General features: G+C 44.5%; 1 protein-coding gene across 6 annotated transcripts in view; it reads left to right on the top strand.

Moving 5' to 3' along the window:
- Window positions 1–20,559, top strand: part of TP53BP1 (tumor protein p53 binding protein 1) — a 135,463-nt gene that overhangs the window by 21,756 nt on the left and 93,148 nt on the right. For all 6 annotated transcript variants that reach the window (XM_056572106.1, XM_056572109.1, XM_056572110.1 and 3 more), the window contains exon 2: window positions 14,167–14,354. In XM_056572106.1, the coding sequence (XP_056428081.1) occupies window positions 14,175–14,354 (180 nt within the window). In that variant the 5' untranslated portion in view covers window positions 14,167–14,174. The remainder of the gene's footprint in view (window positions 1–14,166; window positions 14,355–20,559) is intronic.

Genomic DNA, 20,559 nt, shown 5'->3' on the forward strand with positions numbered 1-20,559 from the left:
GAAGGGCCAGTGCTCTCTGTTATCAGCCAAAGCCTGTGGTGTTATTAGCTACAGGTACGGTCACATAGGGAGAGTTATCAGATTGGCTGCAATGGAAACTGCACCCCTCTTCCTTTACACAGGTTATTATAAAGCTCCCCCAAGTTTTTATTGTATACCTTAAACAAACTGGTATAATTTTGGCTGCAATTGCAGGTGTTAACCCCTTAAGGACTCAGTTTTTTTTTTATTCTTTCATTTTTGCACTTTCGTTTTTTCCTCCTTACCTTTTAAACAATCACAATTCTCTAAATTTTGCACCTAAAAATCCACATGATGCGCCACCAATTCTACTTGGTAATGACATCAGTCATTTTACCCAAAAATCTACAGCGAAACGGAAAAAAAAAATAATTGTGCGACAAAATTGAAGAAAAACCCACCATTTTGTAACTTTTGGGGGCTTCCGTTTCTATGCAGTAAATTTTTCGATAAAAATGACACCTATTTATTCTGTAGGTCCATACAATTAAATTGATACCCTACTTATATACCGTATATACCGGCGTATAAGATGATCCCCAACTTTTACAGTTAAAATATAGAGTTTGGGATATACTTGCCATATAAGACTACCCCTCCTACCGCGATGTACAGTACCTTGTAGTCCCCCCCCCCCCCCCACATTAGGTTGGCAGTCGCCCCCCCCCCCCCACATTAGGTAGGCATCATGTTTCGGGGTTAAAAAGTAATCTTATATGCCGGGATATACGGTAGGTTTGATTTTTTTCCCCCCCGTACTTCTGGAACTACATGCACGAAAATTAATACGTATAAAATTGTCATCTTCTGACCCCCTATAACTTTTTTTATTTTTCCATGTACGGGGTGGTATGAGGGCTAACTTTTAGCGCTGTGATCTGCAGTTTTTAGCGGTACCATTTTTGTATTGATTGGACTTTTTGATCGCTTTTTTATTCATTTTTTCATGATATAAAATGTGACCAAAAATACGCTATTATGGACTTTGGAATTTTTTGCGCGTACGCCATTGACCATGCGGTTTCATTAATTATATATTTTTATAATTCGGACATTTCCGCACGTGGCAATACTACATGTTTATTTTTATTTACACTTTTTTTTTTTATGGAAAAAAGGGGGGTGATTCAAACTTTTATTAGGGAAGGGGTTAAATGATCTTTATAAACTTTTTTTTTTTTTGCAATGTTATTGCCTCCATAGGGGGCTATAACACTGCACACACTGATATTTTACATTGATCATTGTTATCCCATAGGATAACATTTATCAATGATTCTGCCGCTTGACTGTTCATGCCTGGATCTCAGGCACGGAGCAGTCATTTGGCGATCGAACACACAGGAGGAAGGTAGGGGCCCTCCTTGTGTGCTCCAACTGTTTGGGATGCTGTGATTTTGCCGCCGCGGTCCTGAACAGCCCACTGAGCTAGCCGGGAGTAGTCTACTTTCACTTTAGACGCATCGATCAACTTTGAACGCGGCGTCTAAAGGGTTAAAAGCGTGCGGCACCGTGATTATTGCCATGCGCTATTAGCCATGGGTCCCGGCTGTTGTTCGAGGCCGGGCCTGACCCGCTATGATGCTGTGGCTCCACGTTATAGAGAGGGAGCGGACTTAAGAGGTTAAACTAATGGGGCCAGATTTATCAAACTGAGAAAAAATTGTGATTTTTTTCCTACATCAACCAATCACAGCTTAGCTTTCACTTTACCAGAGCTCATTAGCTGAGCTGTGATTGGCTGCTTGGGGGGGATGGATTTTATGCATTGTGGGTTTCCAAGTCTGCATGTGAAAAAAAAGTTGTCAGCAGCCAATTTACTTATTAGCCCTGTTGTATGTGACAGATGAGTGGCCAAAACTGCTCCAAAATCCACAGTATACTAAGTGAGAAATCTGAGAATCTGTAATGAAGATCTGTCCATGTCAATCCATGGCAATTAATGGTAATCTGGCTTATTACAAAGAGTGTGCAAAGACAGGCAAAGTACAGACAAAACACAGGCCTACTGCATGCGTAACACTGACAAAAACTGTTTGGTTTGCCAATAGCAAAGAATCGTGGCTCAGCTTTTATCTTACCCAGGCAATAAGAAAAAGAAAAGCTGAGCTCTAGTTAGTTTAATAAAATCAGACAATTTTTGTCCTCAAACACATTAATAAACCCCGGCCAATGAGGGACATTTATCAATGTTTGCTTATGTATTCTTTTTTTTAGTAATTTTTTCCTTACTTTTTTTTTGCTTATGTGTGACTTATTTATCAACCGGTCTCAGCCTGTTGATAATTTTCTTTCACGTAAGCAATTTTTCCTTTTTTACTTTGGTAGTAGCTTTTTCTGCTCCATGTTTGAGCTGGAGTAAATTTAGTCAATTTTTAACGCTGTTGCGACTTTTTTTTGCGCAGTTGCGACTGTCGCAGTTAATAAATACCTGACTACCCGTAGTCCATTTTAAAATTATTACTACATAGTTAATTTTTGGAAAACTTGCTTTTCTCGCTTTCCAGTCAAAATGTTGCACGAAAAATCGCGTAGTCGCAGTTGCGACAATTTTGCGACAATTATAGTAAAGAAAACCTGACTAAACACGTTGATAAATGTCCATAAATATGCCTATGTGGAAGTGGACTTGGGCTCCTTTCACACTATGAGCATCCGTAACTAAACGTCTGTTTTCTGTGTAAAACGGAGGTGAAATAATGGGTGCTAATGGCTGAATAAATATTTATCCGTTAAGTAGGGATCGACCGATATCGGTTTTTTAGGGCCGATACCGATAATCGGTGCAGGTTAGGGCCGATAGCCGATAACTTATACCGATATTCCGGTATAAGTTATCGGCTATTTAACCCCCTGCGACACCGCTGCAGATCATTGATTTAAAGCGGGCGCTTTAAATCAATGATCTGCAGTGGCTTTTGCGGGGCCATAGGCCACCGCCGCCACCACCCGCTTCTCTCCCCTACCTGCCAGGGTGCTCCGGGCCATTCATCCATCGTTCCTGTAGTGTCCGGGGGCGTTCCGGGTGGAGGGTGGTCCGGTCCGGGCTGTCCTTCTTCTCCGGCGGGCCTCTTCTCCACTCCGGGCAGGCTCCGGCCTAGTACGCTGCATAGACATCGCTGCGCAGTGACGCCCATGCGCAGCGACGCACCTGACGTCACGGCGTAGCAGCGTCTATGCAGTGTACTAGGCCGGAGCCTGCCCGGAGTGGAGAAGACCGTGGGAGAAGGACAGCCCGGACCGGACCACCCTCCACCCGGAACGCCCCCGGACACTACATGAAGGAAGGATGGCCTGGACCACCCCCATTATGGGTAAGTTTAATTTTTTTATTCACCCGGAGGGTGGGGGAGGGGCCCGACCGGTATGGGAAAAAATCCATACCGGTATACCGCCTAGCATCACGGTGGGGAATGCGGTGCGGTGGGTCGGAGGTGCGGTGCTGCTGGTCGAGGGGGTGGCGGTCGCGGTGCGGGGGGCGGGGCATTATCGGCTTATCGGCAAGATAATTGCCGATACCGATAATGCCCAAAATCGTGATTATCGGCCGATAATATCGGCCATACCGATAATCGGTCGATCCCTACCGTTAAGACCCGTTATAACATCCCTCATGTATGACCGTAACACCTCTGCCTACAGACTCCCACAGCCGGGACTACTACTACTCCCATCATGAAACAGACTCCTTTCAATGATGGGAGTAGTAGTCCGCCGGCTGTGGGAGTCTGCAGACAGCTGGGGAGGCTACATTAGTGTTTGTACTACTGACCCCATCATGGAAAAGTCTGTTCCATGATGGAGGTTGTAGTACAGGGGCTGAGGGATTGATCGCACTGGGTTTCACTTGTGACACCCGATGCGATCAGAAGTTATTAAGCAGGGGAGCGGGCGGCGTGGTTTGTTTTAACTTTCATTTTTGAATCCCCCGCGGGGATCCCTGAATGGCGGGTACTGATTAACATTGTGAGTAGCGGGGCCATATCTATATTAAAAGCGCTGCGGGGGCAAGATATATAGTGCTGCAGGGGGGGGGTGCAGACATATAGCCTATATATCTAGCCCCCCAGCGCATTTTATAATATGCCCCCTGCAGTGCATTAATAAATACATCCCTCGCCTGCGCATAAATAAATATATACCCCCCCCCGAGCGCATGTATAATATACCCTCGCAGCGCATCTATATACATATGCCACTGCAGCGCTATATGTGAAAAGCATTCTAGCAGCAGCATCTGCCGGCCCAATGCTTCTGATAGAAATACTTTCCATTCATAGCGCTGCAGGGGTATAAGTATACAGATGCGCCGGGGGGCAGACATATAGCTTTATCTGACCCCCTCCCACCCCCCCCAACAGCGCATCTATATACATATGCCCCTGCAGCGCTATGTATGAAAAGTATTTCTATCGGCAGCATCGGGCGGGCCGATGCTGCTACTAGAGTGCTTTTCACATATAGCGCTGCGGTGGCCCTGATTGGCTCCTCAGTACCGGCCTTTCAGGGCTCCCCGATGGGGATTAAAAAATGAAAGTTAAAACACAGGATACATTGCAGGGTTGCGGACCATGCCTCCCGCTCCCCTGCTCGCATCCGGTCTCAGAAGTGAAACCCGGTGCGATCAATCCCATCAGCCCCTGTACTACAACCCCCATCATGGAACAGAGTCTGTTCCATGATGGAGGTAGTAGTACAAACACTAATGTAGCCTCTCCAGCTGTCTGCAGACTCCCGCAGCCAGGGAATTACTACTCCCATCATGGAAACAAGTCTGTTCCATGATGGGAGTAGTAGTAGTCCCTCAGCACTGCAGGAGTCTGAGTTCACCTCTTCTGAGCATGCGCAGAAGTAATAACGGATATTATAAACCAGGTGCAAACAGATGACATAAAGGCTCATCCGTTTGCCATAGACTTCAATGTTAAAAATAACGGCCATTAATTTATCCGTTTCTTGTGACGGAAGAAAAATGTTCCGTTAATTCTTCCGTCACAACTAATGTCCGTTATTCATAACGGATAATCAAAAAATCCCATAGACTTTAATGGGATTTTGTAATGGACGTTTAACATCCTTTTATAAAGCTTTTCTAACGGACGTTTAGAACGGATCTTTTAACGGATGAATTTTGTAGTGTGAAAGCAGCCTTAGACTTTTCTAAGCCATACAGCCATATTATGCCTCAAAGTGCAACTTATTTTACATCACTCATTTTTTCCATTAAATTCAATTGGAAAGCGTATTTCAGTGAAAACATTCCATGAGAGCATATAAACATTCATGAGAAGAGCTGGAGGGCCGTGGGGGTTCCAGATGGTCAGGCCCCTCAGAAATTACACTTTATCCCTAGCCTGTAGATAGGGGATACATTTTGAAGTAGTGTTTTTTTTTTTTTTTTTTTTTTTTTTTTTTTAAATATTGATCACTGTCCTATGTAGAATTGGTTACAAGCGGCACTATCCACGCCACTTAAATCAGACAGCCTGTATATTCTATCTGGACTGATAGACGTGTGCTAAAATCGTAAAATCGTAGATTCTATATAAGATACATTCAGCAACAAGAAATGAAAGAATGAGAACACCATCCTTCCTCTTTATTCTTTATTTCAATGGAACAGAAATGAAAATCACCTCTTGTACAGTAACATGCATGGCAGATTCTAAAGGAGCGTCTTCACCAAAATTATATTTTTAATGGCAGGATGAGACCTTGACTACCTCCATAACATTGCTTAGTCTTGGTTTGTATTGACAGATTGCATTGGGCACAAGTGGAGGACTGTGTGAGGGACATAGGGAGCATAAAATACTGTGTGTGGGGGAACTAAGGGGATAAAATACTGTGTGTGGGGGCCATAAGCATCATTTTCATTAATATTTCACACTGTGCTGTGTGAAACCACTAGAGATGAGCGAACTTACAGTAAATTCGATTCGTCATGAACTTCTCGGCTCGGCAGTTGATGACTTATCCTGCATAAATTAGTTTAGCTTTCAGGTGCTCCGGTGGGCTGGAAAAGGTGGATACAGTCCTAGGAGACTCTTTCCTAGGACTGTATCCACCTTTTCCAGCCCACTGGAGCACCTGAAAGCTGAACTAATTTATGCAGGATAAGTCATCAACTGCCGAGCCAAGAAGTTTGTGACGAATCGAATTTACTGTACGTTCGCTCATCTCTAGAAACCACTATAAGGGCCTATGCATACTACAGAATTTCTGCCTCGGAATCCCGCTTTGGAAATTCCGGTGCAGCAGCGTCAGTCCTATTGATGTCAATGGGACTCCACTGCACAGTGCACTCTCTGGAATTTCAGTGGTGAAGCTTTCCGCCGCTGAAATTCTGTTGCTAAAAGAATAAAGATATTCATATTTCTATATTCAATAGTAGAGAGAAAAACTCGGCACAGCTCGGCTTATTATTAGCACCTGACATCCAATGCCTCTGCTGGCTCAACCACGTCTGATGGTGCTCACTGGTAATAGCAAAGTCCAATGCAAATATTCAATAGAAAAGAAAACCAGGGCAACTCACCAAATACGTAAACTTCAAGCTTCTTTATTAATCCATGAAGGGTATAAACAGTGCAAGACACGGGTGGACAGAACACAGGGGGACGTTCATATTTCTGTTGAATTTTAAGTGGAATGCATTGCCAGGTAAGGGGGCCGGCAATGCCCAAGTCCTAGCGGCGACGACGCTGGCTGGCCTCAGGATCTCTGCTAGGAATTTATACAGACAGAGATTCTGTTGTGTGCATAGACACTTGTGGTATATTCACTGCACATTTGCTGCAGTTTAGTTGTATAAAGGAGTGGGAAAGTTGTTGGAACAGTAGCTGCTGGAGATCGAGGTAGGTGTGTGTGTGTGTGTGTGTGTGTGTATGTGTATATATAATATATATATTTAAATAATTTTTTGTACGGGGCCCCTTTCTTATTTAAAAAAAGAAATAAATAAAATAAAAAATCTATAATGCTGGAATGAATTGAGCATGGTCTCTATAATAATAAAAATATAACAAACAGAAATAGTAACTGAATCCAATCCTTGTTGACTTAAGAGAAAAAAGGGGGGGGGGGGGGACAAGATCTTGTTTTACTATTTAAAATATTCTTATAGTTTAGATGGGGTAAAATGTTAAGTGTATTCGTCATTAGCAAAAACTTTTTATATAATGTAGAAAATACCATTAATTGTATATTGTGATATACATTGGTTAAAAAAATTGTGTATTTTTGTCCCTGCAGCTATTGCCTGTGTGTCTCTGAGGAGTCCAAATACAGGAAGTGTGGGTGGACAAGCAGGGCTCTGTGCAGTGAGGCTCTGTGACATGCTACAGGCTCACACAGCAGGATGATTGAGTCAGGAACCTGCACAGAGCCCTGCTTGTCCTACCCTCACTTCCTGTATTTGGTCTACTCACAGAGATACACAGGCAGGAGCCGCAGGGACAGCATTTTCTCGGTTGCTCTTCATTGGGAGACACCTTACTGATAGGTATATGCTCTTGCAGGGGTGTGGAAATTTTATAAAAAAACTTCTTGTCCATGGGACTAAAATGGAGCAAAATCTACTTGTCCCTCATGACGATCCACTTGTCCGGGCCAATTTTTACTTTTACACTCAAATTTTTTCCTCCTCGCCCTATAATAGCCATAACTACCATCTGTGATACCTTTACATTTTTCAATAACATTCTCTGAACCAAAAAATAGGTGGTGAAATTGAAATAGTAAAAGATAATTTTGCAGGTGGTTTTCTTTTCTACGCCATTTACCTTGTGGTTGAGATAACATGTTATTTTGATACTTTAGACCGGCCTGATTACAGAAATACCAGATTTGTATAGTTTACGTTATGTTTTACAAATTAAAAAAAAATTCTGAACTTGTTTTGAATTTTTTTAATTACCATTTTTGACCCCTGTAGCTTTTTTTTCCCCCCACATACCAGGCTGTATGAGGGCAATTTTTTTGCACCATAATCTGTTTTTTGTATCGGTACTATTTTGGTATTGATCTTACTTTATCACTTTTTAACTTTTTTTTTTCTGAGATATTATAAAAATTGCAATTCTGTGTTATTTATTTTTTTTTCTTTACACTTACCGTACGGGATACATAATGGTATATTTTAATAGGTCGTACAATTACGCACAAAGCGATACCAAATATGTTTATTTTTATTATGTTTGCATGTTTTTATATTGGAAAAGGGGGTGATTTGAACTTTTAACATGGAAGGGTTAATGTGTTTTTTTTTTACTTTTATTAAAACTTTTTTTATTTATTTTTTTTACACTTTATTAGACTTATAGGAGGAATCATTAGATTCTTCATACAGATTAATAGAGTTTTATTGAACTCATTGATCTGTGTGCTCTGTGATCCATTGATAGATCCTGGCTGGACTAGGCTCTATCAATGACAGAGCCAAGGGACAGCAGGGAACAGAGGTAAGCCCTCCGGCTACCTGCATAGTGGATCGCCCCCCTCACGATCACGCACGCTGGGGGGGATCCACTCCACTAGGGAGCATACACATGTCCCTTTAGACGCCGCTGTCAGCTTTGACAGCGGCGATCTAAAGGGTTAATAGCCAGCCGTGGCGATCGCTGCATGCTGGCTATTAGCGGCGGCCCCCGGCTACTGAGAACAGCCGGGGGCTGCAGAGTATGGAGCGGGCACGATTCGGGAGCCTGCTCCATACAGACTGCTGAGCGCCGCATGATAGTTATTAGCGGCGGTATGAAACTTGCGCCCTCGCTCGTCTGCATGGCAGAAAGAAGGCAGAGCAGGGGAGAGACAGCTTCTCATCTCCCCCTGCTCTGCAAGTTTCGACAGCCGGGGGCAGCAGAGAATGGAGCGGGCACAAGTCGGGAGCCTGCTCCATACAGACTGCTGAGCGCCGCAGCGCTTGTCAGGAAAAATTCACCTGCCCGGCGCCCGGAACTGCATGTCCCGGGCGTCGGGCGATAGGAATTCCACATCCCTGCTCTTGCCACTAGGAGGCGCTGACACTAGAGGAAAAAAAAGTCGGCTCCTCCCTGGCAGGATATACCCGCCCACTGGAAGTGAGGTAATCAGTTTTAGCTAGTGTTAGTAGGAGGTAAGAAACAGTTCTGAGAGCTCCCCAGACCTGGTCTTTTTTTAAATTATTTTCTAGTAAGGGCTGTTTAGTTAGGTTCTTTACTCCCTTTTGTTTCCTTTTTTCAGGTGGTGGTTCAGGAGCATGGCGCTACCTGTTACCCCATATGCGGCTAAGGGGCACGGGCCATAGAGTATGTATGTACTTCCCACCAATGGCCAGCGCCTGGGGTTTCACCTAGGGTCAAGGTCCCCCCTATCTTCCCTGCTCGTCCCGCTGTCTCAGCCTGATGTGATGCAGGTGACTAAAAATCTGGCTGAAGACATCTTGGGTGAGTATGTGGCGACTGAGGTGAGTATAAAATGCCCCGCCCCCCCCCCCACTGCCCCTCCCATTGGCTAACGAGCAGTGGTATTATGCAACTATTTTTCTGGGGCTGTTTTTGGGGTCCGGGCAGTGAGGGGTTAACCCTCGCTATTTTATTCATGCAGCTTCGGCTGCATTTCCTGTCCTCAGCTTCTATGGTGGAGGGTTACCAAGGAGCTGCGCTAACTTTTTTTCCCGGCCGGGAGCTTCCAACTTTCACTTTCTGCACGTCCCGCTGGCTGGAGCGGTCACCTCTTCACCTCTGCGCCGGGTCTGCTGTACGAACCTGGCGGGTGCGCTCTAGGGTGCTCAGCCAGCGGGAGTTTGGGGGGGGGATCATGGCGGCATGTAGCTCTGCCCTTCTTCTTCTTCCCCTGACTCAACACACAAGCTGGGAGGGTGAGGCAGCTCCTTCTTTCCGGCTCGTGCGCTGCTGGGGGCCATGTCCAGTGAGGTATGCACCTCACACTGTGGCATCTAGTTTTGCCCTCCTTCCCTTCTGAGGGGGTCGGCGGCGCTCCGTTAGGAAAAGCTCTTTTTGCTCCCGAGGCAGCAGCCTGGTGGGAGCTCGTTATTTCGGCCCGCTATTGTCTGCCTGCATTAGAGACATAGGTTCTGCGGGCAGCACTTTGCAGGGCACACTGGGCTCCATGCTCTTTTCCAGCCACATTATTGCAAAAAAAAAAAAAAGATATATTCCTTGGTCACTCAGACCATTTGGTGTGGTTTGGCATAGGGCTGGGCGGTATACCGATTCATACCGAATACTGAAATTTTTGTGCTGCACGATATGAATTTTAACCCATACCGCAATACCGGTTTGGCCCCTCCCCCTCGGGAATAAATTGTTAGCCGCAGCGCGCTGTCCCCACATCGGGGAACTAATCATATCCTGTGAGTTGTAGTTTTGCAACATCTGGAGGTCTGCAGATTGAAAACCACTGCTCTATACTGTATCCCTATGCCCGGGCTGCAAAGAGGTAAACAAAATTAACTTTAACTCACCTTCCCCGTCGGTCCAGGTCAGCTTCCCAGGGAATGGAACGTCTGACAGCCGTCAGCTTATCACCGGCCGCAGCGATGTTCCGCCTCGGCCGGTGATAGGCTGAGCGCACTGTCATGTAAGAAGCCGGCTTCTTACATGACAGTGGGCTCAGCCTATCACTGGCCGAGGCGGAACATCGTTGCGGCCGGTGATAGGCTGACGGCTGTCCGACGTTCATGTCCCCAGTGTAAGGCTGACGTCGGAACATGCGTTAGTTTATTTTGTTTACATTTTGCAGTGGGGCACAGGGATACAGTATAGAGTGTCAGCACCGGCGGCCGCAACAAACAGGAGGACAAGGAGGGCAGCTCTTGCGGGTGACGTGAGTAGTACCCCGATGGGGACAGCGCTGGGCTGATAATTAATTTTGCGGGAGGGGATACCGTTATATACCGTGGAACCACCAAAGGTTACAAAAATACCGCGATACACATATTGGCCATACCGCCCAGCCCTAGTTTGGCACCCTCTTGTGGCTCATACTTGTATTGCACTCTGATTTCCATTGCAGTCTTGACCGGGGTCCTTTCTTAGGGTCTATATTGAGGGCTGCTTTATTTGTTTGTCACCCTGGAAGGTGACCTGCTATACTCAAGACATGAGTCTTGGACCTGATATCATTATGCCAGACAGTAGTCTCGCCTGTCACTCATTTCACAGCTGCCGCGTCCGCGGCTGGCACCCCACTGCTGGTGCGAGGTGTCTGAAGGAATGACCCGTTGTATACTATGGACACATACCAGTAAGCCAGACAGTGGTTTGCGTGGTTTCCTCTGCCGCCTGTCTGATCACATTGCTGATTTATCTGCAGCTGGAGTTCCGGTGCTTCACTACTGTGCGAGGTGCCCGACGGAATGACTCGTTGTCTACTATGGACCCATACCAGTAAGCCAGACAGTGGTCTGCATGGTTTCCTCTGCCCCCTGTCACACGGCTGATGTATCTGCGGCGCGAGTTACGATACCCCACTGCTGTGTGCGGTATACGTAGAACTGACCCAGCGTGTCCTACTGATCCTATATGGGAGGACTGGGATACATTCCACGGCTCCTCAGCCTCCCCCCTATCACCCAGGGGTTTCTATCCATGTCTCCTAGGCATCCCTGCCCTCCCACCTATGACACAGGGGCACAGTTATCGCCTGTCTGTCCCCTTTTTGCCAGCACCTGGAGGTGTTCCTGTTCAGCCAGACTGCTGTCTGCATGGTTTCCGCCGCCATCTGTATCTGATCTCGGGGCTGCCGCGGACATGCCAGGTTTCCTGTACCTTACTTCTGGGTGAGGGATTTGGAGAAGGGTCCCTACAGGTACACGGGATTGATGCCAGTCAGACAGTCCTTCGTCTGTTTGGGTCTTCTACACCACCAGGTTGCCCGTTGGATGGGCCGCACTCCAGTACCCCGCTTTCTGTGGGAGGTTGAATGGAGTGACCCTGTTCGCTTAGGAATCCTATTCCAGTCGGCCAGATGGTTTTCCACATGGCTTACTACTACTTCGGGTCAACTACCATACACTTTCCACACCGTGGACGGTAGTTCAGGTAACCCACTGCCAATGTGTAGTTCCGAATGAGTCAACCTGTGTGGCTCCATGAGACTTATATAGTGCACCACATACTGGTTTGCAGGGTTCCCTACTTTACCAGGTCCCCCTCTGCATGCCTGCTACTCAGTCTGAAGGCTGGTATCTCACTTCACCTTGTGTATCCGTATGCAGGACCTGGAGGAGCCATGGTCCCTGTGCTACGTAGCCAGACTCTGTCTGCATGGTTTTTCTAATCCACCAAGTCACCTCCCCCATTTCTACTGATGCAGCGGCTGCAGCCCGGTGTCTCTCTTTACAGGTGAAGTTCCACAAAGTGTGTCTCTGTGGGTTCATGGGACCTTTTCTACCTGTAAGTCAGACTATCTGCATGTTTCCTGCCCCACGCACATCCTTTATCTCTTGAGTCTGCTCCTGCGTCTGCTCCTGCAGTCTTGGTGTGTGACACAATTAGGAGATGGGGTGTGGTTTTTTTCTGCAGGTTCCAGGTACTTTCTCAGCAACAGCAACATCACTTTGTTTTCTTTTTTTAGGTTGCAATGTTGGTCTGCTAGAGACATACCTCCTTTTCTGCAGGTGGTTTGGATGTCTGCGGTTTCTTTCGTGTCTGCAGTCTTGGTACCCCACTACTATTGTGAGGCATGCGGGTGTCTTGAGTCTCTACAGAAGACGGTCCCTTCCTTTGGCGTCCTAGTCCATCTCCATGGATGTGGGATCTTCCGGGAGCTCAATTTCTGGGCCTGGTTTGTCTCTGGCCTGGGGGCTCGTCCGCAGGCCTTGTGGACACATGCGTTTGGTCTCGGGACTGCTTCCTTTTTTCTTTCCCACCCTAGGGGACTGCTTTGGTACACCCCATCAGTAAGGTGTCGTTTCCCCCCCCCCAAATGAAGAGCGACCGAGAAAAGGCGATTTTTTTTTTTTTGTACTCACCGTAAAATCTTTCTCGAAGCCTTCATTGGGGGACACCGCACACACCCATTTTTTTCACTTTTCATCCGTATGTTCCTTTCCGTTTGTTTTTTTTTTTTATCTGAGATTCTTATCTAGGGTCCTTCGGACATGTTCTGGGTTGGCTTCTCCTACTGCTTTTGTGACAATACTGATTACCTCACTTCCAGTGGGCGGGTATATCCTGCCAGGGAGGAGCCTACTTTTTTCCCAGTGTCAGTGCCTCCTAGTGGCAAGAACATATATCCATCAGTAAGGTGCCCCCAATGATGGCTACGAGAGAGAGATTTAACGGTGAGTACAAATAATCTCCTTTTTTCACCCAAAAATATAAATATTGTTTTTCTTTTTTTACCAACATGTATTGCAAATATACATAAAATGGTGTTATCTTTATTTTTTTTAAAGTTGTTGCTCATGACAGGTACACTTAAAGAAGTGGTATAGTATGAGATAAGAAACTAATACAAAGCTTCCAGAAACAGTCAGAGCAAATAAGAAAATTGTAATTTATGTTATCAGAGAAAAATGCCTTTTTCCTTATTAGACTTTTTCCTGATACTCTCCTCCACCATATAACCGTATCATTCACTCTGAAAAAAAAAGGTGAGGTCTGTGATATCTTTGCAAGATAACCTGTTTTCTCTCTAAGGGATCAGTTACATGGGGGTTGGCTGCAGAGAGCGAGAAAATGCAGAGAGCACTCCAGCATACTTTGAGTATTATATATAATCACAGGGCATGATTCACAGCATAGACTGCTCATTTCTGCTCGATGATGTCCATGATGCTGCTGCTTCTTTTTAGGGTGTGTATAGAGGCCTAGAAGAGCAGCATCTCCTCTTTTGTGTGTGTGCAGAATATGGGAGATATCATAGTGACAATCCTTAACCCACTAGTTCAGGGACAACTGAACATTTAGAGATAAAGCCTGCTGTGGAGAAAACTAGTAAAAAATGCCATATGAAAGGTATATAATGGCCATATATAGTGCTACTCCTCACGTATATACATATGATGGCTTCTACTGAAAAGTACCTGAAACGACAGTTATGCTTTTAAAATAACAATCATGACTTTCTTTCCAGTACACACAAGAAATGCTGAGAGCCAAGCTAACCTTTTCTGTGTTCTTCTGCTGTCACCTGTAGGCAAGCTGATGGACCCCAGTAGGAGTCAGCTGGACTCAGACTTTTCACAGCAAAATACACCATGCCTCATTGTAGAAGACTCTCAGCCCGAAAGTTTGGGAACAGAAGATGATCTGGACCGTGCACGTTTTGGTCTGCTTCCCCAGCATCTTCCACATCTGGAATCACAAGTAGAAAGCCCTGTCATGGTAGGAACTTTATTTGAACTTGCTGTATGATTCTGTTGCAATATAATTCTTATAAATCAAAAAAGATGTTTGGAATAGTTTATAAATTTCACATACAGATATATAGGTATTTATGTTTATAGCTTGCCACCTCTATACAGCATCCATCTTATTCGTCTATTTATCTTAAAGGGTTTGTCTAGAGAAAGGGAGTAAGTAAAAAAAAATAAAAAATAAAATAAATAAATAAATAAAATAAAAATTCTTACAGCCACTAGTATACAAATCCACAAGCAAATTAAAGGGATATACTAAATTAGTGTATTATGCTACCAAAGTGGTGTAATAAGTTATAATCCAAATAGTAATATATACATAACGAAAAAGAAACTTGGCAGTCATTTGTAGAAAATTAATAAAAATTTGACAAATGACTCCAGTGTTTCTTTTTCTTTACAGCCACCAGTATAACAGAGCTCTGTTCCCTGCTATCTGGTGCTTCAGGGTTTGGGGATGTGATGTCACGCATATCCTTAGCCAATTGGTGTCCTGCCTCAGCTACTGATTGGGTAAGCGGGTGTGTGACATAATGTCCCCAAAGCCAGAAGTGCTGGACTCTGTTATAAGGAAGGTAAGAGGCGGGTGTCTTTACCAGTTTTAACCCCTTTAGGACCAAGCCCATTTTGGTCTTAACCCCTTAAGGACCCAGCCAATTTTCACTGTAGGACCCCGCCATTTTTTGAACATCTGACCACTTTCACTTTAAGCATTAATAACTCTGGGATGTTTTTACCTTTCATTCTGATTCCGAGATTGTTTTTTCATGACATATTCTACTTTATGTTAGTGGTAAAATTTTGTCGATACTTGGATCATTTCTTGGTGAAAAATTCCAAAATTTGATGAGAAAATTTTTAATTTTAAATATTTTTTTTTAACTTTGAAGCTCTCTGCTTACAAAGAAAATGAATATTCCAAATAAATTATATATTGATTCACATATACAACATGTCTACTTTATGATTGCATCATAAAGTTGACATGTTTTTACTTTTTGAAGACATCAGAGGGCTTCAAAGTATAGCAGCAATTTTCCAATTTTTCACAAATTTTCTAAATCGAAAATTTTCAGGGACCAGTTCTGTTTTTGAAGTGGATTTAAAGGGTCTTCTTATTAGAAATACCCCACAAATGACCACATTATAAAAACTGCATCCCCCAAAAGTATTCAAAATGACATTCAAAAGGTTTGTTAACCCTTTAGGTGTTTCACACGAATAGCAGCAAATTGAAGGAGAAAATTCTAAATCTTCATTTTTTACACTTGCATGTTCTTGTAGACCCAGTTTTTGAATTTTTACAAGGGGTAAAAGGTGAGAAATCTTCCTAAAATGTGTAACCCAATTTCTCTCGAGTAAGGAAATACCTCATATGTGTATGTCAAGTGTTCGGCGGGCGCAGTAGAGGGCTCAGAAGGGAAGGAGCGACAGTGGGATTTTGGAGAGTGAGTTTTTCTGAAATGGTTTTTTTGGGGCATGTCACATTTAGGAAGCCCCTATGGTGCCAGAACAGCAAAAAAAAAACATATGGCATACTATTTTGGAATCTACACCCCTCAAGGAACGCAACAAGGGGTCCAGTGAGCCTTAACACCCCACAGGTGTTTCACACATTTTTGTTAAAGTTGGATGTGTAAATGATTATTTATTTTTTTTTTCACTAAAATGCTAGTTTTCCCCCAAATTTTACATTTTTACAAGGGATAATAGGACAAAATGCCCCCCCAAAATTTGTAACCCAATCTCTTCTGAGTAGGGAAATACCCCATGTGTGGACGTCAAGTGCTCTGCTGGCACTCTACAATGCTCAAAAGAGAAGGAGTCACATTTGGCTTTTGAAATGCAAATTTTGCTGAAATGGTTTTTGGAGGGCATGTCGCATTTAGGAAGCCCCTATGGTGCCAGGACAGCCCCCCCCAAAAAAACACATGACATACTATTTTGGAAACTACACCCCTCAAGGAACGCAACAAAGGGTACAGGGAGCCTTAACACCTCACAGGTTTTTGACGACTTTTTGTTAAAGTCGGATGTGTAAATGAGAAGAAAAAATTTTTTTCACTAAAATGATGGTTTTCCCCCAAATTTTACATTTTTACAAGGGGTAATTGGAGAAAATGACCCCCAAAATTTGTAACCCCATTTCTTTTGAGTATGAAAATACCCCATGTGTGGACATCAAGTGCTCTTCTGGCGCACTACAATGCTCAGAAGAGGAGGAACGCCATTGATCTTTTGGAGACAAAATTTGGTTTGAATAGAAGTTCGGGGCCATGTGAGTTTACAAAGCCCCCCGTGGTGGCAGAACATTAGAACCCCCCCCACATGTGACCCTATTTTGGAAACTACACGCATCACAGAATTTAAGGGGTGCAGTGAGTATTTACACCCTACTGGCGTTTGACAGATCTTTGGAACAGTGGGCTGTGCAAATGAAAAATTACATTTTTCATTTTCACGGACCACTGCTCCAAAAATCTGTCAGACACCTGTGGGGTGTAAATGCTCATTGTACCCCTTATTACATTACGTGAGGGCTGTAGTTTCCAAAAATGGGTCACGTAGGGGTGGGGGGGTTACATTGTTCTGGCACTATGGGGGCTTTGTAAACACACGTGGCCTTCAATTTCGGACAAATTTTCTCTTCAAAATCCCAATGGCGCTCCTTCTCTTCTGAGCATTGTAGTGCATGCAGGGTATGTTCTTACTCAGAATAAATGGGGTTACAAATTTTGGGGGGCTTTTTTCCTATTTTTCCGTGTGAAAAAGAAAAATTTTGGGTAACACCAGCATTTTTGTGAATTTTTATTTATTTATTTATTTTTTTCATTTTTCCATCCAACTTTGAAGAATTTTCATTAAACACCTGTGGGGTGTTTAGGCTCACTATACCCCTTGTTACGTTCCGTGAGGGGTGTAGTTTACAAAATGGGGTCACATGTAGGTATTTCTTTTTTTGCGTTTATGGCAACCACTGTAAAATCAGTCACCCCTGTGCAAATCATCAATTTAGGCTTCAAATGTACATGGTGCGCTCTCACTCCTGAGCTATGTTGTGCGCCTGCAGAGCATTTTACGCCCACATCTGGGGTATTTCCATACTCAGGAGAAATTGCGTTACAAGTTTTGGGGGTCTTTTTTTCTGATGACCCCCCCCCCCCCTGGGCATTTGCGCGGGGTGCCTGCTGATCGATATCAGCAGTGACCCCGGTCCGGTCCCCACCCGGCACGCGGCGGGGACCGAAATTCCCACGGGCGTACAGGTACGCCCTGGGTCCTTAAGACCCAGGTACAAAGGGCGTATCCATACGCCCTGGGTCCTGTACGGGTTAAGGACCAGGCCAATTTTTGTAATTGCCTCCTCCCTTTCATAAAACCATAACACTTTAAATTTTGCACCCATATAAGGGCTTTGTTTTTGCATCACCAATTGTACTTTGTAATGATATCACGTATTTTATAACAAAATCTCTCTGCTTAGCTACCGGCAATGTTAAATCCTGCATTTAGACGCCGCAATGCCCGGCATTAGCCATGGGTCCTGGCTGCTGCTATCAGTCTGGACCCACCAGGTATGAAGCACTCTCAGCTCGCAAGTGTGCTTCAAACTGTGGGACCAAGGATTACAGGTACACCATTGGTTTTTAAGTACCAGGATGTAAGGGCGTACCTGAACGCCCTTAATCCTTAACAGGTTAAAAAAATTATTCATGAAATCCCGTTCTTTGCAAAAGGTCTGGGTTTATAAATAAAAAGTGCATGTGATGGAAGCTGTTCTAGAGCTATTACACCTATATAATATTTGTAATGTCTAGTACACAGATGCTGTGTGTGTGTATATGTGTGTGTGTATATATATATATATATATATATATATATATATATATATATATATATATATATATATATATATATATATTAATAAATATTAGACACACACACACACAAACAAGGTTGTAAATGATGGCACCCCTGAAATTTTTATATAACTCCCGGAAATTATCAACTAAGGGGGTTATTAAATATACAGTGATTAACTCAGAAAAAATATACCCTCTAAAACATAACATTTATTTATTTTCAATTAAAACTACCATTACTATGCTGGTTACTTTGTGAATAAATAAATGTTATGTATTTTCTGAGTTACTCACCCTCAAGAAAATGAGGTATTTCTCACAGAAAAGGATTGCAGTAACACATGTTTTGCTATACACGTTTATTCCCTTTTGTGTGTATTGGAACTAAACCAAAAATGAGGAAAAAAAGCAAATTGGACATAATGTCACACCAAACTCCAAAAATGGGCTGTACGTTATTGTCACGCTTTCAAAATTATACTCACCTGGGGCAAGTAAAGGGTGTGGGCAATATAAAAATCACACCTGAAAGCAGGTAAAAAGGAGAGAAGTTTACTTAGTCTTTACATTGCATGTCTGTGTGTGCCATACTAAGCATGGACAACAGAAAGAGAAGAACTGTCTGAAGATTTGAGAACCGAAATTGTGGAAAAATATCAACAATCTCAAGGTTACAAGTCCATCTCCAGAGATCTAGATTTGCCTTTTTCAACAGTGCGCAACATTATCAAAAAGTTTGCAACCCATGGCACTGTAGCTTATCTGCCTGGGCGTGGATGGGAGAGAAATATTTATGAAAATTGTCAACGTAGGATAGTTCGGATGGTGGATAAGCAGCCCCAAACAAGTTCCAAAGATATTCAAGCTGTCCTGAAGGCTCAGGGAGCATCAGTGTCAGTGCAAACTATCCGTCGACATTTAAATGAAACGCTATGGCAGGAGACCCTGGAGGACCCCACTGCTGACTGAGTAGGAATCGACCGATATTGATTTTCTTTTTAGGGCAGATACCAATAATCTGGTACCTTTCAGACAGATAGCCGATAACTTATACCGATATCCCTTATGCCGTTATCAGCTATTTCCCCCACCCCTCAACGGGGCAGAAGCCGCTGCAGATCAATGATTTAAAGCGGACATTTTAAATCAATGAGCTGCAGCGGCTTTTGCGGGGCCAGAGACTGCCACCGCCGCCCGCTTCTCTCCCCCTGCCTGTCCTGGGGTCCTCCCTAGTCCAACCACCACAGCTGCCCCATTGCCTCCCCCATCCCCGGTGTTATAATTACCTGTTCACGGCGTCCGCGATACTTCTGGCTCTGGCAGCATTGCGTTGAGGACATCACTCGTCATTGCGCAGGAAGCCGCAGGAGCGAGAAGTATTGCGGACCCCGGTAATTATAACACCGGGGATGGGGGAGGCGATGGGGCAGCGGAGGCGGCACGTGGCCAGAGGATGGGGGAGGCAATGGGGCAGCAGCGGTATGTGGCCAGAGGATGGGGGGAAGGCAGTGGGGCAGCGGCGGTGGTATGTGGCCAGAGGATGGGGGAGGCAATGGGGCAGCGGTATGTGGCCAGAGGATGGGGAGGCAATGGGGCGGTGGCGGCGGTGGTCATCTCTTGCCGGCGAAGCGGGGCGGAGGGGCGGGGCATTATCGGCATATCGGCAAAGTAATTGCCGATAATGTCCAAAATCGTGAATATCGGCCAAACCGATAATCGGTCGATCCCTAACACAGAGACATAAAAAAGCAAGACTACATTTTGCCAAAATGAACTTGAGTAAGTCAAAATCCTTCTGGGAAAACATTTTGTGGACAGATGAGACCAAGATAGAGCTTTTTGGTAAAGCACATAATTCTGTTTACCAAAAATGGAATGAGTCCTACAAAGAAAAGAACACAGTACCTACAGTAAAATATGGTGCAGGTTCAATGATATTTTGGGGTTGTATTGCTGCCTCTGGCACTGGGAGCCTTGAATGCTTGCAAGGCATCATGAAATCTGAGGATTACCAATGGATTTTGGGTCGCACTGTACAGCACAGTGTCAGAAAGCTGGGTTTGCATCCGAGATCCTGGGTCTTCCAGCAGGACAATGACCCCAAACATATGTCAAAAGCCCCCAGAAATGGATGGAAACAAAGCGCTGGAGAGTTCTGAAGGGGCAGCAATGAGTCCAGATCTAAATCCCATTGAACACCTGTGGAGAGATCTTAAAATTGCTGTTGGGAAAAGGCGCTCTTCCTATAAGAGAGACCTGGAGCAGTTTGCAAAGGAAGAGTGGTCCTGCATTCCGGCTGAGAGGAAG

This window comes from Hyla sarda, chromosome 4 (assembly GCF_029499605.1).
Source record: "Hyla sarda isolate aHylSar1 chromosome 4, aHylSar1.hap1, whole genome shotgun sequence".
NCBI lineage: Eukaryota > Metazoa > Chordata > Amphibia > Anura > Hylidae > Hyla > Hyla sarda.